General features: G+C 35.5%; 1 protein-coding gene across 25 annotated transcripts in view; it reads left to right on the top strand.

The window, feature by feature from the left end:
* Positions 1–23,436, top strand: part of LOC142340247 (uncharacterized) — a 71,136-nt gene that overhangs the window by 16,787 nt on the left and 30,913 nt on the right. For all 25 annotated transcript variants that reach the window (XM_075390795.1, XM_075390787.1, XM_075390781.1 and 22 more), the window contains one exon: positions 10,599–10,684. In XM_075390795.1, coding sequence (XP_075246910.1) covers positions 10,599–10,684 — 86 coding nt within the window. The remainder of the gene's footprint in view (positions 1–10,598; positions 10,685–23,436) is intronic.

Raw genomic sequence — 23,436 nt, 5'->3', positions numbered from 1 at the left:
AATTTTTCTAAGGTGTCCACTGCGGTTATTTGAGGCGTCGAGTTCGGCTCCCGAGTTTTTATAAACGACTAACACGTTTTAATTGACGTTGTTGATGTTTGATTGGAAAGATATAGAAGATAAAGCTACTTGCCATTCTCCATCCAAAATAAGTGGTTGAGATAACTGGTTACGGAATTTTGCCATTGTGTTTTCTCCAAAAACTTCCATTGATGCGTTGGATATTAAGTCTATTGTGAATTCTTTGGCGGGATACATTTTATTCGTTTAACACGTTTACTTGGACATAATTCCGGTCCGATTGTACGTTGGTGGACTCACAGTAGCAATTTTGAATATGGTAAAAACTTCTTTTGTATAATTTTGTTTATAGGCTTTACTAAATTTTTCGTCAGGCTTTTCAATCCGAACAAGGTCTCCTTCTTTAAATTTTGGTTTGTACTTTTTTGTGTCGATTGCTAGTGATATTAAAAATGGTTCATGCTTTTTGAACACTATATTAGGTGCTAATTGGGTAAACCGGTTAACACGACTGTTTTGTATTTTTTTTTGTAATCTCCTTTGAACTCTGATCCTTTGTCTGTCCATACTTTCTCTTGCTGTTTCTTCTTGATCCTTTTTTTGAACTCTTTAACGGCATCTTTTGCATATAAGGCCCTCATTGGTTGATCTCGTAAGTAACGCGATAAAACATCTTTAGCCACTAAAAAATATTTTACGCCATTGTTGTTTTGGGCTACTTTATCCATATACGCAACATCGTCTGACCAACTTTCGTTTATTCTGAATGCAACAGCTTTCAGTCGGGGGAAACTTTTTCTGAATTGTTTGTATTTCGTGTAGGGGGATTTAGACTGAAGATAGCGAACAATTTTGCTTCTGGTAAAACCACTAGCCCTCTTTAAATTAGCTATGCTATCAAATGCAGCACTACCTTTCGTGTACAATTTGTCTAATTGTTTAACTTGATAGGAAGTAATTTTCGAGCAGGCTGGTTGGTCTGATTTCTTCTTCTGCTTCTTCAAAGCTTCCCTCGTGGTTGTCAGAAGCTTTTGCTTTTTTTCTGCGGGATTTTGAATCAATTTCCCTGTCTGACTCAATTTCCAAAAATTGAAGTTTCTCTTCAGATGTTAAATTTATAAACTTTTTGTCGTACGTGTTACAAGTCAAATCTGGACCAATATCGAGAAGTGCTTATATACTGAATTGTTCGAAAGATAGTTTACAAGTGGTTTGCTGTAGATTGTACAGAAATGTAGCGGCAAGAACGTCCGCATTTGAACCTCTGATAATCAATCTCTTTGAAGAGTCCAAGGACACAGAATCTGATTCCTCTATTATCTCCAGTATTTTTCTCGCTCTTTCAAATTTTATTCCCTTCAAGAATCTAATATCATTCAGCACTCCTTTTCCGAAAGTTGATGTGTTGTCTGTCGTAAATGATCTCTCCATAGACCCGTTTATTGTACTTCTACCATCCACTGATGGGTCAGTTTGATGTTTTGCATCCTGTTGCGAGGCAGAAGGAGCTGATGGTGACTTGTTTCTTCGGAGAAGCGATATCTGATTGGCTTGGTTGAGAAAGTTTTTGTTGCTGAGTAATTGAGATTTATGAGTAGTTGCTGAGTAGTTGCTCTCTTGCATACATCTGCTTAGGTATTAGCACAAACTCTTCAGTATGCATTTTGTTCCAGATACTCTATACAGGGTATTGCTATGTGTTGAATGAGTTTGGTGCCCGAGGGGATTGAATGCGTTTTAACCGTTCAGTTTTCCCTGCTTCTCTGTTAGAAAGTGTACGCAGATTTTTTTCAAATTTTTTCAGTTCTTTTTTATTGACTGGAACAACTCCAGAGAGTACGTTCATCACACAATCACTCAGAAACCAATTGAAGTCACCGTCTCTGACTAATTTGAATTCAATGTTGGAGTTCTTGTTTGTGCTATTTGCCCATTGCTTGAGCAAAAGCAAATGTTTCTCTTTCATTCGTAATTTGTGTGATGACCGCTTCTTATGCAGGAATGTTAAAAATTGAAGAATCAGGTTCAATAATTTGTGATGCAAATCGTAAACCTTGACTGGTTTTGGGATCGAGATCAATAATCAAATGTCCATATGGCTCAGCTGTTGCTAATTTATAGGCATCTTTGAGTAACAGGAGACAATTCAACTGCTTTCCAAGGTATTCAATTTGTTGAATGTCGCGCAGAGACTTGAATAATATAATGTGTGTTGTATTCAAGTCAATTATTCTCGACCATTTGCTTTGATGAAACAAATTATGCTTCACATATATAACAAGAAGTTTACGATGGCGTCCAGACTCTTTGTCATTAAAAATTTCCTCGCATAAGTTGTCAAATGTAAGAAAACAGTTCGAAAGATTCTTCGTTATGTCCAATCCTGAATATTTGATGAGTTCAATGCGTGCTATACTACATTGCATTTCACTGAACAGTGGTAGGAACTCCTTGTAAAATTAATAAATTTTCTCAAAACGTGGATAAAAACTGTTCCCCTGCAGCATGTGAAACCTCAGCTCAGTTTTACCGGAACCGCTCGGTCCAACAATTGACATGAATATCCCATCATGGGTCAGAATCACTTTAATCATAGATGGGATTTGGCAAAATATAAACAACTAAGCTTGACAACAATGGAATACAAAATGATTTTTCTTCCCAATTCTCTGACAAAAGAAAGAGCATAGTGAAGCAAAGGATGATCATTAGAACTATGATACTGACTTGAACAAAATACTACTTCAGACCGTGGCACCGATGAGCTGGAAAAGCAACGCCATGGAAGTCTCTCTTTATTGTTTACATCAAACACTAAAGTGCTAATACCCGCATCAGCCTCGTCTCTTTGATGCATTTGATTTTTTTTGCCTCAAAAGTTAATTGCAACAAGAACGATATAAAATATCAGTTATGTAATTTATTCACTGTTTTCTATGGGCAACTGATTCATATACCAGAATTCAAACGAATTGAAACCTTTAATATGACTTTTTATCTCTAGTTTAAAACAGAGAGTAGATGAGTCATTTTCTTTATACAATGGTTGACTGAAGACTTTCTCAACTTCGGGGTGCTCCAGGACATACACTCGCAACCCATTTGGCATCTCTTCCAGAGTTATCTCACGTTCCGTTAGTAATTTTTTCAACCTAAAGGGAGGAACTTTTTGTTCGCCCATTGCTTTCAACGTGGTTCGCTGCTCTTTTGGTGGCTGCGGTGGCTTCTCGGTTTTTTTGTTCATAGCCAGAATTGAATTGATTCGGCTGTTCGTGAGCCCTCTGTTTATTTTTCACATACAATTGGAAAAGATAGAAGTTATCAAACACAGGGAGGCAAGCTCTGAAGCTGTCTAGTTCTTCTGGTGATAGCGTAATTGTTGCGAAGTGACGTTTTGGTGCTGCGCTATAAAGCGAGTTGTAACGAGGTTGTTGTGCCGTGTTTGGCTTATTGTTGAGATAGTTCGCTCGGTTCTGTTGATCACTTGAAAAATTATTCTGTATTGGTGGAGAAGGATCCTGAACTCTGTTGAATATTACTATCGGCTGATTATCAAGAGGTGTCAAGCAAGTAAATATCTTCAAATTGTCTGACAGATAGGTGGCCAGTGTTGCCGTCTCTGTTCTATGCATCACTTTGTGTCCACTGTGAAAAGTTTTGGCTTTACATTCTGCACAATGATTGAATACTTGACAGCTTCCTGTGAAACTATTGGAGTGTAGACTGCAGGAAGCAACTGTTTCCTCTGGAAGTATTTCTGAAATGCGGGGACAATTTAAATCTTCTAGATTGTTTTTTTCCTGTAACAACTTGCTGAGGACCTCACACTTTTCGGTGCCTTTTGCAAAAAAACTTATCCGTGTAAATTGGAAATTGAAACTTAAGCAAATTGTTTTCAGGTCACAGTTAGTTGATCGTTTACCGGTAATTTTTGAAAGCTAACTGGAGGTTTGAAAAATTTTGTATCGTAGTAACTGCAATACAAGCTGAGTTCTTTGATAATGAATCCAATTGACTTCAGTTTGAAACCTTCGAGATCGAGAACAACAATATTTGCGGACTTGCTTCCAAAATTTTTTTTGGAATTCCAGCTCACGGAAAGATTGGGAATGAAAAACTTTCACTGATTGCACAAACAGTATTCCTGTCAAACAACCAAAATAACAATTATTTACTGGTGAATAACGGAAAGCGTATACATATCCAGGACCTTTATTCCTACAATCTTTTACGAATCCAGCTGCATCGTGTATGGCCGCATGAAGTCGTAACACTTTGCTATATTTCAATAAAAGATCCAGTCGTGAATTATCAACTCCTATTAAACCAGCATAGGGTCTGAATTTAAGTGCTATTTCTCCGTCAATTTCTGGATCTAATATTGCAAAGGCTGCAACAAAATATAACTGACGATGTGATAAGTGACTGAAATTTAGATTACCTCTCAGAGATATAGCTTTTCCGTGAATCAGCTTTATGTCTTCTATTCCAATTGTATTCATTACAAAGTGTATACTGAACGCATGGTTTTGCAGCTGGAAGTGTTTTTTTATTGAAAAATGATTGGCTGTCAACTTGAACTAAATCCTCTGTTCTGATTTGTCAGTTTTCTTTCTCAAACTCTCAAATGTTTCTCACACTGAACATGTTTGAACACGATCTCTTCTTTCTCTGCTTACTTCATCCTCGAGTCTATCATTTATTAGTTTGAGTATCCACGAGCAGGTGAGACGAATTATCTTTGTTTTTGTCTATAATATGTACGCATTTGTAAACATAAATCTGAATGACCACAAGTGTGTACATACTTATACAAGATCTTGTTTGCTTTTTCCACTCAAGGCTGAAGTACCTGTGTGAATGTGTGTGTGTGTATGTATGTATGTATGTATGTATGTATGTATGTATGTATGTAGGTATGTACGTATGTATGTATGAATGTATGCCTGTATGTATGTAAGTATGTATGAATGTACGTATGTATGTATGTATGTATGTATGTATGTATGTATGTATGTATGTATGTATGTATGTATGTATGTATGTATGTATGTATGTATGTATGTATGTATGTATGTATGTATGTATGTATGTATGTATGTATGTATGTATGTATGTATGTATGTATGTATGTATGTATGTATGTATGTATGTATGTATGTATGTATGTATGTATGTATGTATGTATGTATGTATGTATGTATGTATGTATGTATGTATGTATGTATGTATGTATGTATGTATGTATGTATGTATGTATGTATGTATGTATGTATGTATGTATGTATGTATGTATGTATGTATGTATGTATGTATGTATGTATGTATGTATGTATGTATGTATGTATGTATGTATGTATGTATGTATGTATGTATGTAATTATGTATGTATATATGTATGTATGTATGTATGTATATATGTATGTATGTATGTATGTATGTATGTATGTATGTATGTATGTATGTATGTATGTATGTATGTATGTATGTATGTATGTATGTATGTATGTATGTATGTATGTATGTATGTATGTATGTATGTATGTATGTATGAATGTATGTATGTATGTATGTATGTATGTATGTAAGTATGTATTAACGAATGTATGTATGAAAGTGTGTTTGTACGTATGGATGTATATCTTAAAGTAAGAATTCCGCAATTTTCAATACGGAAAGCTTAAAGTATAAACTTAAATTGAGCTATTTTCAATACCAGCATATTCAATACGGAAATCTTAAGCTAAGAACTTAAATTAAGCTATTTAATACCGCTATTTTCTATTCGGAAATCTTAAATTATGATTTCCGCGATTTTCAACACGGAAATATTTGATTTAGACTTCCACGGTTTTCAACACGGAAATCTTAAGAATTCCGTTATTTTTCTATACGGAAATCTTAAGAACTCCGCTATTTTCAATACGGAAATCTGAAATTCAGTTTTTGCGATTTTTAACACAGAAATCTTAAGAAACCCATGATTTTCAAAACGGGAAATCTCAAATTAAGAAATCCGTGTTTTTCAACAAGCAGATCTTAAGAACTCCGCGATTTTCAACACGGAAATCCTAAATTAGGAATTTCTCATTTTTCAACACAAAAATATTACGAATTCCGCGATATTCAACACGGAAATCTTAATTTAAGGATTCTGTGTTTTTCAACACGGAAATTTTAAGAATTTCGCGATTTTCAACATGGAAATCTTAGATTAAGAATTCCGTGTTTTTCAACACGGAAATCTTAAGAATTCCGCGATTTTCAACACGGAAATCTTAATTTAAGGATTCTGTGTTTTTCAACACGGAAATTTTAAGAATTCCGCGATTTTCAACACGGAAATCTTAGATTAAGAATTCCGTGTTTTTCAACACGGAAATCTTAAGAATTCTGCGATTTTCAACACGGAAATCTTAATTTAAGGATTCTGTGTTTTTCAACACGGAAATTTTAAGAATTCCGTGATTTTCAACACGGAAATCTTAAGAATTCCGCAATTTTCAACACGGAAGTCTGAAGTTAGGAATTCCGCGATTTTCAACACGGAAATCTTAAGTTAAGAATTCCGCAATTTTCATCACGGAAATCTTAAGGATTCCGCTGTTTTCAATACGGAAATCTTAAATTGAAACGTGATGTCTCATTCCGTGATTTTTAATACGAAAATCTTAAGAATTCCGCAATTTTCAATTCTTTTTTAGTCACAAAACTTGTTTCACACATTTTCACATTGATTCAAACCGAAAAAAGGCAACAGTTTTTTAAAATCCTTTTTTCAAAAAATTTGAAGTGTCCACGCCCATTAGCGGCAAATTCTCAAAAATGAAAAACTGGATCTGAATACTTTTATCATACACAAAACATGTAATCGCAATGCTAGCAATAGCAGTGCAAAATTTATATCACTGTTCTAAACAAACAAACACACACTAATGCAAAAAATTAGTGCTAACAAAAACTGGGTCAAGCTTGTAAACAAATAATTGAACCAAGTTACAATCAGCCGAAGATAAAATAGAAGAAAAATTTGAAAAAAAATTGTGGGCCGACCAGGGGTACAACGGGGGTGGGGGGCGGGGAAGTGAATAGAACCTCAATTCGGGGGGGACGGACAATTACTGCAGCGTGGCAATCTACAACGGAGTGGGACAATTTGAAATTTCTGCGGCGTGGCCATTTACAACGGGGTGGGACAAAAACAGGGGGACATTTTATTCAAATTTCAAATAAAAATTAGACGTCCCACCCCGTTGTTGTTGGGCCGAGAAAATCAGGCTTCAAAAAGTGTCGGTCACACCCCCCCCCCGTTGCGGTTCTAGTCCCTTTTTTGTACTACTTACAATGATTGTTTTAGACAAACAAGTCTGTGTTAAATTTAAAGTTGTGATTTATCGGCATGCTTGACGACTTTGTGATCAAACCGATGTCAAAAATGCAACAATTCTAAAAACTAATTTTTCGTTTCTTGATATTATCAATAAATTATTTTGTTTATGTAGTCGTTATTTTATTGAGCAAAAATTATCGAAAATTTTTTGACTATCTGGAAGATTTTTTTTGATTAAATGTATTTGATAAATTATTGACAATCTACTAGATATTTTATTGAGCAAATATTATTGATAAATTATTGACTATCCAGTTGATATTTTATTCAGTAAAAATTTTCGATGTATTATTGACTATCTAGTCAATATTTAATTAAGTTAAAATATTATCGTTAAACTATTGGCTGTCTAGTCGATTTTTTATTGAGTAAATATTATCGATATGAGTATAAAAATCTGTGTTAAATTTAAGTTTGTGATTTATTGGCATGCCTGAAGACTTTCTGATCTAACCGATGTCTAAAATGCGACAATTCTAAAAACTAATTTTTCGTTTCTTGATAGTATTTAATAAATTATTTTGTTTATATAGTCGTTATTTTATAGAGCAAAAATTATCGAAAATTTTTTGACTATCTGGAAGATTTTTTGATTAAATGTATTTGATAAATTATTGACAATCTACTAGATATTTTATTGAGCAAATTTTATTGAAAAATTATTGACTATCCAGTCGATATTGTATTCAGTAAAAAATTTCGATGTATTATTGACTATCTAGTCAATATTTAATTAAGTTAATAATATCGTTAAATTATTGGCTGTCTAGTCGATATTTTATTGAGTAAATATTATCGATATGAGTATAAAAATCTGTGTTAAATTTAAATTTGTGATTTATCGGCATGCCTGACAACTTTCTGATCAAACCGACGTCTAAAATTCAACAATTCTAAAAACTAATTTTTCGTTTCTTGATATTATCAATAAATTATTGTTTATGTAGTCGTTATTTTTTTGAGCAAAAATTATCGAAAATTTTTTGACTATCTTGAAAATTGTTTTGATTAAATGTATTTGATAAATTATTGACAATCTACTAGATATTTTTTTGAGCAAATTTTATTGATAAGTTTTTGACCATCCAATCGATATTTTATTCAGTAAATATTTTCGATAAGTTGTTGACTATCTAGTCGATATTTTATTGAGTAAAAATTATCGATAAGTTATTGACTATCTAGTTTATATTTTATTGAATAAATATTATTGATAAATTATTGACTATGTAGTCGCTATTTTTTGAGTAAATAATAATGATAAATTATTGACTATCTAGTTTAAATTTTATTGAAAGAATAATAACTAGAGTTATTGCAATTACTAGATGAATGTTTATGCATTTATTCCTTGAATATTTAGCTTTACGGTCCAATACAATATATAACATAAACTGGGTCGAAGATTAAGTGCAGGCCTATATTATCGACCCTCTTTTTATGAAAAAAAACGTATTGCAAAATGATCTTTAGAATGTGGCATGTTATAGAAGAACTTTGCACCTATTTTATATTTCATTACAAAACGGCTAGCTAAATTTTTTAATCAATTATTTTTTAATTTTTAGTTTGACGCAATTTCGGGAATTTCTTGGTATTTCATTTGATGCGGATTTAAGTCAGATATATACATTCTTAATTTTCCTCTGAATTAAAGAACTTTGATTGTAAATATTTGCACTTAAGGAGGTTCGAAGACATCGCAGAAACTAGTTTTGAATCAGTCAGGATTCGAAGATGAGGTTCCCAATGAAACGAAACTTGATTCAGCCATTACATGCAAGATGTGATAACTCTTGTAAAATTTGAAACATCTTGCCAAAACCTTGATAGACAAATTTTTCTTGGAATACCTTGATAAGATCCCGGGTCGAGAAAAAATCGGAAAAAAATATGTAAGATCAGCGGTGAAAAATTATTTTTTTTCACCGCAAATTTTTTACATAATTTTGCGGTGAAATGTGGTAAATGCGGCGAATTATGTAAGTTTACCGCTCGAGTAAGTAGGGAACTTACAAAAATTAACCATAGTTCACCGCTTACTACACGTTAACGTCCTTTTACGTATTCGAAATTCTCACCCCATGAATGTCAATCACTTCGTCTTCCACTTCTCAATAAATTCTATCATATTTGGTTTGAATTTAAATCAAATTCACTCTACTTTTTGTAAAACATACGCATTGAACTTTTGTAAGATTAGCAGTGAAATTACCAATTTTAGCGGTGAAATGTGGTGATTTTTTTGGAAGTTCGCCGCTAATTCTAGTGGTGAAACTACAAAAATTCACCGCTTAAAAAAGTTTGAAAAAGATGTATGATTATTCATGGGTAAATTTTCCGTGCGTCTTTTAATAAATGTATCTTAACTTCTTTGAACAAAAGACAATTCGATGCGTTTTCTAAGCGGTGAATTTATGTCATTTCACCACTAAGTTAAGCGGTGAATTTGTGTAATTTCATCGCATTCACTGCTGATCTCACAAAAATTTCACACTTCTTTCTAAGCGGTGTGTGTATATAATTTCACCAGTAAGTTAAGCGGTGAATTTATGTAATTTCACCGCATTCATTGCTGTTCTCACACAATTTTAACACTTTTCTAAGCAGAGAAATTGTGTAAGTTCGCCACTAAGTTAAGCAGTGAATATAAGTAATTTCATCGCATTCACCGCTTATCTTACATAAATTTGACACTTTCTATTCAAAGCGGTACATTTATGTAATTTCAGCCCTAAAATCAGTGATGAAATTATGTAATATCACCGCTATCAGTCGATAAAGGTTTTTTCGCCGCGTTCACTGCCTGATTTATGTATTTTCACCGCTTATCTTACAAAATCTTCTGCATTTACCGCTTATCTTACATAATTTTGCGTTGAATGTCGGTGACACCTCGACCCGGGATCTTGACAAGATCTTATCAAGATATGTCACAAAATTTTCTTGGCGTACCTTGATCAGATCTTGAAATCTTGCCAAGATCTTGTTTCTTAACAGCCATGAAAAAAGAACTTGCAAGTTCGTACATATCTTGATGTTCACTTGGTAAGTACCATGGCAAGATCTTGGCTAGATTTATCAAGATTTAGCATGTTTCTCAGCAAGATGTACCAAGTTTCAGTTCACTGGATACTCTAAAGTGTTCCGTATCAGTTCTGATTCTGACTGGAAGGTCTTGTTTCAGCGGAGGGACAAATTGGATTTACGGGACCAGGACCAGAAATGATGGAAATGATGGACCATGCTGGGGAATGTACACATTTAGTGCAGGTTAGAACTTTGGGAACCAGGACCAATCAACAATATTTAGGGTTTCGGATCTTGTCCGTGACTCTCTTCCCACGTATGTCAACACCACCCCCCCCCCCCCCTCCGTGTCACACAACCAATCAACAATATTTAGGGTTGCGGATATTTTCTGTGACTTTCTACCCAAGCACGTCAAGACCCCCCCCCCCCGTCACTAAATGGAATATTGCGTTTTGTCGGCGTCGGACTGCAAACCCAGGTTTAGGCCTGACTTATGGAAAGACCGCGCTCCCCCCAAAAGCGGTATGGAAATACAATGCTCGACTTTACATAGTCCATGAAAAGACATTCGCTCCATTTTTGGCTGCTGAGTAGTATAAAAAAGTGACTAGAACCTCAACGGGGGGGGGGACGGACAATTACTGCAGCGTGGCAATCTACAACGGGGTGGGACATTTTGAGGTGGCCATCTACAACGGGGTGGGACAATTTGATTTCAAATTGTCCAACCCCGTTGTAGATGTCCACCTCAAAATGTCCCACCCCGTTGTAGATTGCCACGCTGCAGTAATTGTCCGTCCCCCCCGCGTTGAGGTTCTAGTCACTTCCCCCCCCCCCCGTTGTACCCCTGGTCAGCCCTCGATTTTTTTTCAAAATTTTCGTCTCTTTTAACTTTCGGCTGATTTTAACTTTTGTTGAATTTGTTTACAAGCTTGACCCAGTTTTTGTTATCACTAATTGTTTGCTGCGAGGTCTGTTTGTTTGTTTAGAACAGTGATATATATTAAGCACTGCTATTGCTAGCATTGCGATTACATGTTTTTTGTATGATAAAAGTATTCAGATGCAGTTTTTCATATTTGAGAATTTACCGCTAATGGGCGTCGACACTTGCAAATTTTTTTGAAAAATGGGGTTGAAAAAATTTTTTGCGTTTTTCCGGCTTTAATCAATGTGAAATTGTGTGAAACATGTTTTTTGAGTAAAAAAAGTTGTCGGAAAAAATTTATTCAAAAAATGAAATTTTTACCCTATAGGGGGACAAGAACTTGTAAAAATTTTTTAAAAATGGGTTTGAAAGTTTTTTTTTTCGGGTTTAATCAGTGTGAAATTTAAGATTTCCGTATTGAAAATAGCGGAGTTCAAAAGATTTCCGTGATGAAAATCGAGGAATTCTTAAGATTTCCGTGTTGAAAACACGAAATTCTTAATTTTAAGATTTCGTGTTGAAAATCGCATACATACATACATACATACATACAACATAAATACATACATACATACATACATACATACATACATACTTACATACATACATACATACATACATACATACATACATACATACATACATACATACATACATACATACATACCTACAAACATACATACATACATACATACATACATACATACATACATACATACATACATACATACATACATACATACACAATGATAGAAATAACCAGAGTTGTACGAGAGAAACCAGTTTTCACCTAAGTATGTACACAATTTGGTCATAATCACTTATGTCCATAAATGCATACATAAATTGGTGAAAACAACAGTAAAACAACTAACCTGTTAGTAGTTTTATGAAATCATTAATGATATATTAATTGGAGAGTCATCGGATCATGTCCAAACATGTTCAAGGTCACAACACTTTCCAAAACAAATTGACCAATAGGAGTGCTTGATTTTTGATTCAGGTTGACAACCAATCAGAATTGAAAGATTCATAAACAAAAACTCTAAACGCTCACGTTCAGTAAACAGTAAATAATGAACACAATAGGAACAAAAGACATCAAGCTCATTCATGAGAAAGTTTTATCACTGAGAGGTGACATAAATTATACACACATATCTTATCGACATTTTTATTTCGTAGCTGCTTGTTCTTTGTTAGATCCAGAAGTTGACGGAGAAATAGCACTTAAATTTAGACCCTATGGTGGTTTCATTGGAATTGATAATTCAAGACTAGATCCTTTTTTGAAACGGAGCAAAGTGCTACGACTTCATGCTGCATTGCATGACGCCGCTGGATTTATAAAAGATTGCCGAAACAAAGGCCATGGATATGTTTACGCTTTCCGTTACTTACCAGTAAACAATTGTCTTTTTGGACACCTGACAGGAATATTATTCATTCTATCAGTGAAAATTTTTCATTCACAATTGTTTCGTGAATTGGAATGCTAGAAAATTTTGGCAGCAAAACCGCAAATAAAATTGTGCTCGATCTCGAAGGTTTCAAACTCAAGTCACTTGGATTCATTATAAAAGAACTCAGTTTGTGTTCGAGTTACAACGATACAATATTTTTCAAACCGCCGCTTAAATTCGCTGATTTACCCGCACACGATAGACAAGCTGTTATTTGGCTGACCAATAACTTACACGGTCTTGATTGGGACGAAGGTGATATACCTTACTGTGATTTGAAAACAATCTGTCTGAGTTTCAGTTTCCGATTCACACGGAAAAACTTTTTTGCCAAAGGCATTGAAAAGTGTGAGCTCCTCAGTAAGCTTTTACAAAAACTGTTTATAATCTGGAGGATCTAAATTGTCCCCGAATCTCAGAGATAATATCAGAAGAACAAGTTCCCTCCTATTATCTTCTTTCAGAGTTTCGTTTAACAAACGATCAATTATCAAATCACTGCGCGGAACGTAAAGCAAGAATATTCTCACAGTGGACACAAAGTGATGTACAGAGAAGACACGTCAACTTTAACAACTTATCTGTCAGACAACTTGAAGATATTCACTTGCTTGACTCCACTTGACGATCAGCCGATTGTAATATTCAACAGAGCTCAGGATCCCTCTCCACCAATACAGAATAATTTTTCAAGTGATCAACAGAACCGAGCGAACTATCTCATTAATAAACCAAACACAGCACAACAACCGCGTTACAACTCGCTTTATAGCGCAGCAGCAAAACGTTATTTTGCATCCATTCCTCTTTCTCCCGACGAACTAAACAGCTTTAGGGCTTTCCTGCTCGTGATAGATAATTTCTATCACTTCCAACTGTACGTAAAAAATAAACAGAGAGCTCGAGAACATCGGAATCAGTTCAATTATGGCTATGAACAAAACAAACCAGAAGCCTATGCAGCCCCCAAAGAGCAGCGAATCCCACGTTGGAAGCAATGGGCGGACAAAAAAGTTCCTCAATTTAGATTGAAAAAAAACACCACCAGAACGTGAGCTATCACTTATTGAGATGCCGAATGAGTTGCGATTATATGTCTTGGAGCACCCCGAAGTTGAAAAAGTCTTCAGTCAACCATCGTTCGAGGAAAATGACTCATCAACCGTTTGTTATTAACTAGAGATAAAAAGTCATATCAAAGGTTTCAATTTGTTTGAGGTCTGGTACATGAAACAGTTGCCAAGAGAATAATTCAAAAATTTAACATTTTGTATCATTCTTGTTTCAATTCACGTTTCAATTAATTATTTTTCTCCAATGAATCAAAGAGACGAGGCTGACGCCGGTATCAGTAATTTAGTCTTTGATGTAAACAACAAGGAGAGGCTACCATGGCGTTGTTGTTCAAATTCAACAGTGCCAAGGTCCGAAGTAATATTTTTTGTTCAAGTTAGTATCATTGTGTTAATGATCATTCTTTGCTTTTCTATGCTCTTTCTATTATCAGAAAGCTGTGAAGAGAAATCAATCTGGATTGCTCTCTTATCGAGTTTAGTTGGTTACATTTTACCTAATCCCAAACTATGAACAAAATTATTCTTACACATGACAGGGTATTTATGTCAATTGTAGGACCAAGTGGTTGTGGTAAAACAGAACTCTTGTTTCGAATGCTAAAAGGTTCGACCTTTTATCCACGTTTTGAGAAAATTTATTATTTTTACTAAGAGTTCCAACCACTTTTCAAAGATATGCAACAAGTTATACCAGGGATTGAGTTTCTAAAATACTCAGGCTTTGATATAACGAAAAATCTATCGCATTGTCTGCTTATCTATGATGATTCATGTGAAGAAATCTTCAACGATAAAGAATTTGTAAAAATAGCTACCTCAGGACGTCATCGCGAATTACATGTTTTATACGTCAAGCATAATTTGTTCCATCAAAGCAAATGGTCCAGAACCATTGATCTGAATACAACACACATAATATTATTCAAGTCGCTTCGTGTCATTCAGCAAATTGAATATCTTGGAAAACAGTTGAATTGTCTCCAACTGATAAAAGAAGCGTACAAACTAGCAACTGCGGAGCCCTTTGGACATTTTATTATTGATCTCGATCCCAAAACCAGTCAGGAATTACGATTTCCGTCACATATTATTGGACCTAATCCTTCAATTTTTTACATTCCTTCGGAGGAAACCGTTGTTACGCCAATTACGAATGAAAACGAAACATTTGCTTATGCTCAAGCAATGGGCAAATAGCACAAACAAGAACTCCAACATTGAATCCGAGTTACTTAAAGCCGGCGACTTCATTTGGTTTTTGAGTGACTTTGTGATGAACGTACTCTCTGGAGTTGTTCCAGTCAATAAAAAAGAACTAAAAAAATTTGAAAAAACTCTGCGTCAACTTTCAAACAGGAAAGTAGGGAAAACTGAACGGTTAAAAATAATTCAATCTCCCTCGGGCAACAATCTCATTCAACTCATAGCATTACCCTGCATTGAATATATAGAACAAAATGCATACTGAAGAGTTTGTGTTAATACCTAAACAGATGTATACAAGAGAACAACCTCAAGTCTCTCAATTACTCAGCAACAAAAATATTCACAATCCAGCCAAGCAGATATCGCTTCTCCAGAGAAACAAGTCACTATCAGCTCCTTCTGCCTCGCAACAGGATACAGAACAACAAACTGACGCTTCAGTGGATGATAGAAGTACAATAAACGAGTCTATGGCGAAATCATTTACGACAGACAACACATCGACTATCAAAAAAGGAGTGCTGAATGATATTAGAATCTTGAAGGGGATAAAGTTTGAAAGAGCGAATACAATACTGGACATAATAGAGGAATCAGATTTTGTGTCCTTGGACTCATCAAAGAGATTGCTTATTAATGGTACAAATACAGAAGTTCTTGCTGCTACATTTCTTTACAATTTACAGCAAACCACTTGCAAACTATCTTTCGAACAATTCAGTGTATTAACGCATCTCGATATTGGGTCGCATTTGACTTGTAACACATACGCCAAAAAGTTTCTAAATTTATCATCTGAAGAGAGACTGCAATTTTTGGAATATGAGTCGGACAAAGATGTTGCTTCAAAATCCCAGCGAAAGAAAACAAAAGCTTCTGACAGAGACCAGAGAAACTTTGAAGAGGCAGAAAAAGAAATCAAACCAACCAGCCCCTGGGAGAATTACTTCCTATCAAGTTAAACAGTTAGACAAATTGTACACTAAAGGCAGTGCTGCATTTGGTAGCATTGCTAACTTGAAGGAGGCTAGCGGTTTCACCAGAGGCAAAATTGTTCGCTATCTTCAGTCGAAAACCCCGTACACAAAATACAGACAATTCAGGAAAAGTTTTGAACTGAAAACTGTTGCATATAGAATAAATGAAATCTGGTCTGTCGATGTTGCGTATATGGATAAAGTTGCCCAACACAACAACGGTGTAAAATATTTGTTAGTGGCTGTGGATGTTTTAGCACGTTACTTACGAGTTCAACCAATGAAAGCTTTATATGCAAGATGCTGTTGAAGCGTTCAAAAAAATGATCAAGAAGAAACAACCAGAAAAAGTATGGACAGACAAGGGATCAGAGTTCAAAGGAGATTTCAAAAAATTTTGTGAAAAGAAAGGAATTCATTTATATTCAACAGAAAGCGAAACCAAGTCGGCATTTGCAGAGAGGAACATTCGATCGCTTAAAAACATCATTCACAAATATTTGGAAGAAAAGTGGACTTGGACATATATTGAAGATTTACCCCAGTTTGTAAATACTATAAACAGTCGTGTTAACCGGGTAACCCATTTAGCACCTAATAAAGTTTTCAAAAAACATGAACCAATTTTAATATCATTAGCAAACAACACAACAAAGTACAAACCAAAATACGAAAAAGGAGACGTTGTTAGGATTGCAAAGCACGACGAAAAATTCAGAAAAGGTTATAAACAAAATTATACAGACGAAGTTTTTACGATATTCAAAATTGCTACCGTGTGTCCACCAACGTACAATCTTATAGATGCAAACAACGTTATAATTGAAAGTAAATTTTATGAACCGGAATTAGTCCAAGTAAACGTGTTAGTTACTGCAGACGAATAAAATGAATCTCGCCAAAGAATTCACAATCGACCTAATATCCAACGCATCAGTGGAAGTTTTTGGTAAAAACACAATGGCAAAATTCCATAACCAGTTATCTCAACCACTTATTTTGGATGGAGAGTGGCAAGTAGCTTTATCTTCAATATCCTCCCCATCAAACATCAACAACTTCAATTCAAACGGGTTAGTCGTTTATAAAAACCCGGGAGTGGAACTCGACGCCTCAAATAATCGCAGTGGACACCTCAGAAAAATACGCAAAGGCATTTACAGTAGCTTGGATCAACTAATGGATGAACTCAGGCGAATTGCTGAGTTTAAACAATTTGATTTTACTTTTGACAAAATTACTCATAAACTGGTTTTACAATTCGGAGCGAATGAGGGTTTTTCATTTGTAAACGAAGAAGTTCCAAGTATTCGCGGCTTCAAGGGTATAAAAGACAACTCGCATGATGGATACATTCATATTGGATACAAATCACACAAAACTCTAAATAGACACCAAAGTGATTTTCCAGTTGATACAACCTGTGGCTCACAATTAATATTTGTCTACATAGACATTATAGAATATCAAATTATTGGAGACGTGACAGCTCCTGTAATTAAAATCATTGAGACCGAAAGGAGTCTAAGAAACGGCAGCATAAACACTGTTACACCCATTCATCACAAGACATTTACAATTCTGGATTACAAGCCCATACTTTCTAACAATATTCAGAACATTAAAATGGAGTTGAGGACTGAAGCCGGAAAACTTATTCCATTTATTGGTACAGGAAAAGTGATAGTAGGCTTAAAGTTTCAAAAAATCAAGTGAAATGGAAGCTTACTACAGCAACCAAGCATCACAGTCAATGCCACATTTCTCCGGTCATTATCGTCAAAGAGGAAGTGGCTTTGGAGCCCTCGCAGCAGGTATTGGAAGAGTTGCTTTATCATTGGCAAGAAGAATTATATGGCCCGCTGCCAAAAAAATTGGCCGAGAGCTTTTAGTGCAGGGTGCACCTGAGTTTGTTGAAGTAGCAACGAAACGAAAGTCGGCAAAGCAGGCGTTGAAAAGCACGGTTGCAAAAACAGCCCGAAAACAATTTGGTGGTTCTCTCCATTCACGCATAACACGAGGCCGGCAAGTTATTAAACGTTGAAGACAACAATATGCTAAACCTCGAACCTACAAAAGACGTTCCACTAAAAAAATCATTTCTCGAAAACCACAGCCAAGAAGAAGTCGACTGGATTTTTTCTCTCGAGTCAAAAATGCGAACTAATATTGTAATACCTTCCTCCGAAGCCACTCACAGTTCCTTGGATTTATTTGAAAAACCACCTTTGCTAGTCACCTTTGATCAATCATTTGAGCAAAAAACTGGACCACTTTATTCTCCCTCTGGATCATCGCTCGAATTCGAAGTTGTAGGCGATCGCAACAATTTCATAGATTTGCAGAAAACTTATTTGGAAGTAAAATGTCGAATACAAAATGCTGATGGAACTGATTTGCGATATACGCCGGCGATGCAACCGCAACCGATGCTGCATATTTTGTCCACAATGTTCTTCATTCACTGTTCGCCGACTGTACTGTTTCTGCAAATGGAATAAAAATTTCCTCAGCTAATGGACACTATGCTCATAAAAATTTTATTGAAACAGAATTTTCACATGGAGCCGATGCAAAGAAACTTGGCTAAAGTGTCAAGGTTACGAGTATGAGCCGAACCCCGATGGTATAGCTGCAGCTTCAAGGGATGCAAGGCAAGTAGCTGTGAGAGAATCGGAACAAATTACTTTATATGGAAAGCTCGCTATTGATTTCTTTTCCTGTGAAAAACATTTAATAAGTGGTGTTACCTTAAGACTTTCTTTCCGAAGATCGCAAGATGATTTTGTTACCATTTGTGAGACAGCGGCAAAAAATTACAAAGTTAAAATCGATGAAGCAAACTTATTTGTTAGAAAGATGACAGTGTCAGACAACGTTGTTGGAGCCATTGAAAAAACACTCCTAAAAACTCCGGCAATGTATCGCTACAATGAAGTAATAACAAAAACATTCCTCGCAACAGCAGGTCAACGTAGTTGGAAACATGAAGATATTTTCACAAAAGAACCAATAAGGCGGCTGATTGTTGCATTGTGCAGGAGCAATGCATGCATTGGAACGAACAATATCAATCCCTACCACTATCAAAAGTTTGATTTGAGTGAAATTACGGTCTATCGAAACGGGTTCGCAACAGCTGGCACTCCAATGTTAACAAATGATAACAAGCGCCTGTATTACAATTCAATGAGTGCATTAGCTTATGTTGAAAACGGTCATGGAATAACACTAAGTGATTTTGCGCATCACTTTATAATGGTCTTTGACTTAACTAGCACGCAAGAGGCCACGCACGATTTTATTCATCCCGAACTAACAAACTCATCATTATCGGTTGAATTGAAATTTGATACTGGTTTGCCAAACAACATTGAAATTTTTTTCCTGGGAGAAAAATCGTCTACTGTGTACTTTGACTCTGCAAGAAACGTATCCAAAAATGCTCTGCCTATGAACGCATACTAATGGATGAAGATCAAATTTATATTCAAGTTCAAAAGTGCAAACATCTCAAATTTAAATTTCGAGGTGTTTTTGCCGCTGACAATTATCCCCTAAATTTACCAGTGAACAGTTTTATAATTGTGAATGCATCGCGAGCTGATTCTATTGGTTCACATTGGGTGATGCTTGCGAAACGCTACGCACACCCCGTACTATACTTTGCAGATCCGTTAGCACTTCCTCTGACTGCCTATAAAGACATTTTCTCCCGCTTACAGCAATCTACTGATTTACATATGACGATGGATATTATGGAGCACAGAAGAGATATTCAGTCTCCCCTGCAATCAGCAGACTCGCAACTGTGTGGTTTATTTTGCATCTATATTGCTCATTATTTCTATAGCAGTAAATTTCCTTTTGTACCAGATGTCAATGAATTGCAATTGCTAGCATTTGTAAAACATATGGAGTGAAATTGAATTAAATTTTTCTGCTAAAACACTTTTTTAAACACTAGAATTTTTACAGAATTGGAAGTTTATTAAATAGTCCGAAGTCTCTCGTACAAAACTCCTTTGTCCACTCAAAAGAATATCCATAATCTGATAGAGAGTTGATGAATATTCACCGAGCATAGGTTGACAAAACCATTTTATAGTTACGTCAGGAATTGGGGAAGGACGCTTGTTAGAAGTTGTAGTAGTAGTAATTGTTGAAAGCGCTTTTTCACGAACAGGTGATGGGAGTTGTTTTTTAATTTTTAATTTTGTTTATTGAAAGTTGATTTGATTTTGACAAATACTCCACGGCAATATGTAAGCGAGAAATAATAGCACCAAATGTAACAAAATTTTTCTCCGTAGGCAAAATGAGGAACTTGAAGCAAGTCACGAGACAAGGTGTCGCCGCAGGAGCATACGGAGAAAAAACAATATTATCTTCCGAACTTGTATTCTCAAAAATAAGATGCCAATGGCTGGAACCAAAAGCACAACCAGTAATATCAACCGAAGGCGGATGAAAACCGTATGCATAATTCTCTATTCCAGTGTCCTGTAGTTGTGGTTCTGTATCGCAAATGGTGTACTTGAAACGTTTTTGATATTTTTGAAGTATTCAGGACTATTCTCGTACATAGCCTCAACCATAGTAAGAGATTAAACTGAGTAAACAACTGGTGATTTACCTCTATGAATTAGTGGGTTTTAGTTGAGAACACTGTGTAAACAAATTTTCAAGGTCGTTCTTAGGTAAAAATTCATTAAATTTTTTGTTATTTTAATTGCTTGTAAACAAATTCTGTCTAGACAAAAAGTAAACAAATCAAGGCTGTCTGGTTTTTCCGAAGCACCGCAATTAAATCAAAGCTGTCGAATTTTCCCGTAGTTCTACAATCTTTAACCTGAGGTAAACTTTTGGTAGTTTTCACTGCTTGTGAACACATTCTGTCTAGACATTAAGTAAACAAATCAGGGCTGTCGGAATTACCGAAGTTTTGTACACGAAAAATGGCTGCCGCAATTTCCCGAACTTCTGCAAACTTTGCTGTGATTAGTTGACGACTCGAAATAAAATCGATTTTTAGTAACAAAGAAATTTCAACTTCATTGTTCGCATGTAATCATGAATACACTTTTGATTTCTGCAGAACTTGAGAGACATTTGTTTATCCATATTTTACGGTTCAGTTGACATTTCCTTCCGACAAAAGTTAAAAAATCTCTTTGCTTCTTCCATAGTTGAACTTACCCAGTTATAACAAAATGCCTGCAAAAGATCGAAATCTACCCTTCAACTGAGAAAAATGTGGAAAATCTGTTGTAAAGGCCCATATTGCTGGCCACAGGAAGACATGTATGTTGGGCACGCTTTACTGTAAGAAAAGGAATTGTAATTATGCGACAAAAAATGCTGCAGAATTGTCATACCATATTGCGAAGGCTCACGGAGCAAAAATTCGTAATACACTGAACAAGTGTGTTGTCTGTCAGAAACAGTTTCCAAGTTTCTACTCACTTCAACTTCACCGCAAAAAAGTACATCAAGCTAGCACAAAAATTGGGTCCTCAAGTACAAACCGTGTTCGTGAGATTATGCAGAAAGTTGATAACGATAGCGAGTCATTGAAGGAAGAACTGGCAGCGTGTCAGCATTTACTTGACGATATGCATGCTGAGCACGGCAGACAGGAAGTTTTCAACTTCAATTTATCTGATTTGGACACCAAGGAGATTAATAAAAAACTTGATGGAGTTTTTGCAAACCTCAACTGTGCTGCAAAAATTAACCTAGCTTTAGGGTTTCTGTTGCAAAATATAAAGATAAACGATTACCGATATTATTATCCGCATGAAAATAACTTACTGCTGGACCGAGTTTTTCTGGTAAGCAATAAAAACGATTTATTGAATCTGCAGAACGAAATTAAGAAACTTGACTTGGTTGAAACATATACGCAAGAACGTCAAAACTCAAAATGGCGATTCACAGTAATTACAAATGTTACCGTTTTTGTAGCGCTTCTTACGAATATACCTTTGGGTTGCACAGATTCGCCTCTCCCAGAGCCCCTGTTAAGGAATCCTGAAGTAAATTGTCTCGTTTCAAATGGACACAATGAACCATATAACGATAATTTGTGCTTATTCCGTGCAATTGTTATTCATTTATTTGGATCATTAGATGTTGAACTACATGCAACTGAAATATTTCACAATTTTATTACTGTAAGCGGTTGCCACCCTGAAAGTTTCACAGGCGTTTCCTTCGATCAAATTCCAATAATAGAAGAACTAATCAAACAAAACATTTTCATCTATGATTTTGACATTGAAGACGGTGAAATTATTGGTGAACTTGTTCGACGCAGCGTTGAACGATATGACGAAAACATTAAACTGCTTCGATACAACAATCATATCTGTTATGTTAATGATATCAACAAATTTTTCAAGAAGTTTCGTTGTCCCAGCTGTGATGTCTTTTTTAACCATTCAGGAAACTTCAACCGTCACTTGAAAACTTGTAAAGAACTAGTGAAAAATATCTATCCGAGAGGTGCTTATTCTTTGCGGGAAACACTATTTGAGAAGCTTGACAACTTCTCAATCGCTTATCCAGAAGATCATACCCTCTTCAGAAATTTTGTCGTCTTCGACTTCGAAGCAATATGTGTTCAATCGGTGAAAATCAATAACACAGCGACAACATCATGGATTGGTACTCATGTACCTGTATCGGTATCAATTTCTTCAAATTTGTTGGACGAACCTGTTTTCTTATGCGAAAAGGATCCCAATCGTCTCATCATATCCTTTGTAGCTCAACTGGAAATACTAGCAGCAAAAAACAAAGCGGACTTGAGACCCAAGTTCTTGGCGGTGGAAGCAGAGATCAAAACTAGGTTGAGTGATATTTACTCTAGACTGCAAATTGTTTCCGAAACTCAACCGAATATCAGTAGTGAAACAGAAGATAGCAATGTATCTAAAAGCTTTTTACAAATCCAGCAAAAGCAGCTCCTTGATCTCCAGCGTCACTTCAACAATTATGTTGACACTCTACCAGTTTTTGGATTCAACAGTGGAAAATATGACCTAAACTTAATCAAAGCGTATCTCATTCCCCATCTTCTTAACGATAGAGATATTCAACCTACGGTAATCAAAAAGGCCAATCAGTTTATTTCTTTCAAATTCGATGATATTCAGTTTCTCGATATTTTGAACTTTCTTGCTGGAGCAACATCTCTGGATTCTTTTCTGAAAGCATATCAATCTGAGGAGACAAAAGGTTATTTCCCATATGAATGGTTCGATTCGTTTACGAAACTTGACTGCAATCATCTTCCACCCTATGACTCCTTCTTCAGCAAACTGAAAAATCTAAA

Source organism: Convolutriloba macropyga, chromosome 5, assembly GCF_964194025.1.
Source record: "Convolutriloba macropyga chromosome 5, txConMacr16.3, whole genome shotgun sequence".
NCBI classification, from domain to species: Eukaryota; Metazoa; Xenacoelomorpha; order Acoela; family Convolutidae; genus Convolutriloba; species Convolutriloba macropyga.
The sequence above is the reverse complement of the archived record's forward strand: the minus strand, read 5'-3'. Positions and strand labels throughout refer to the sequence as shown.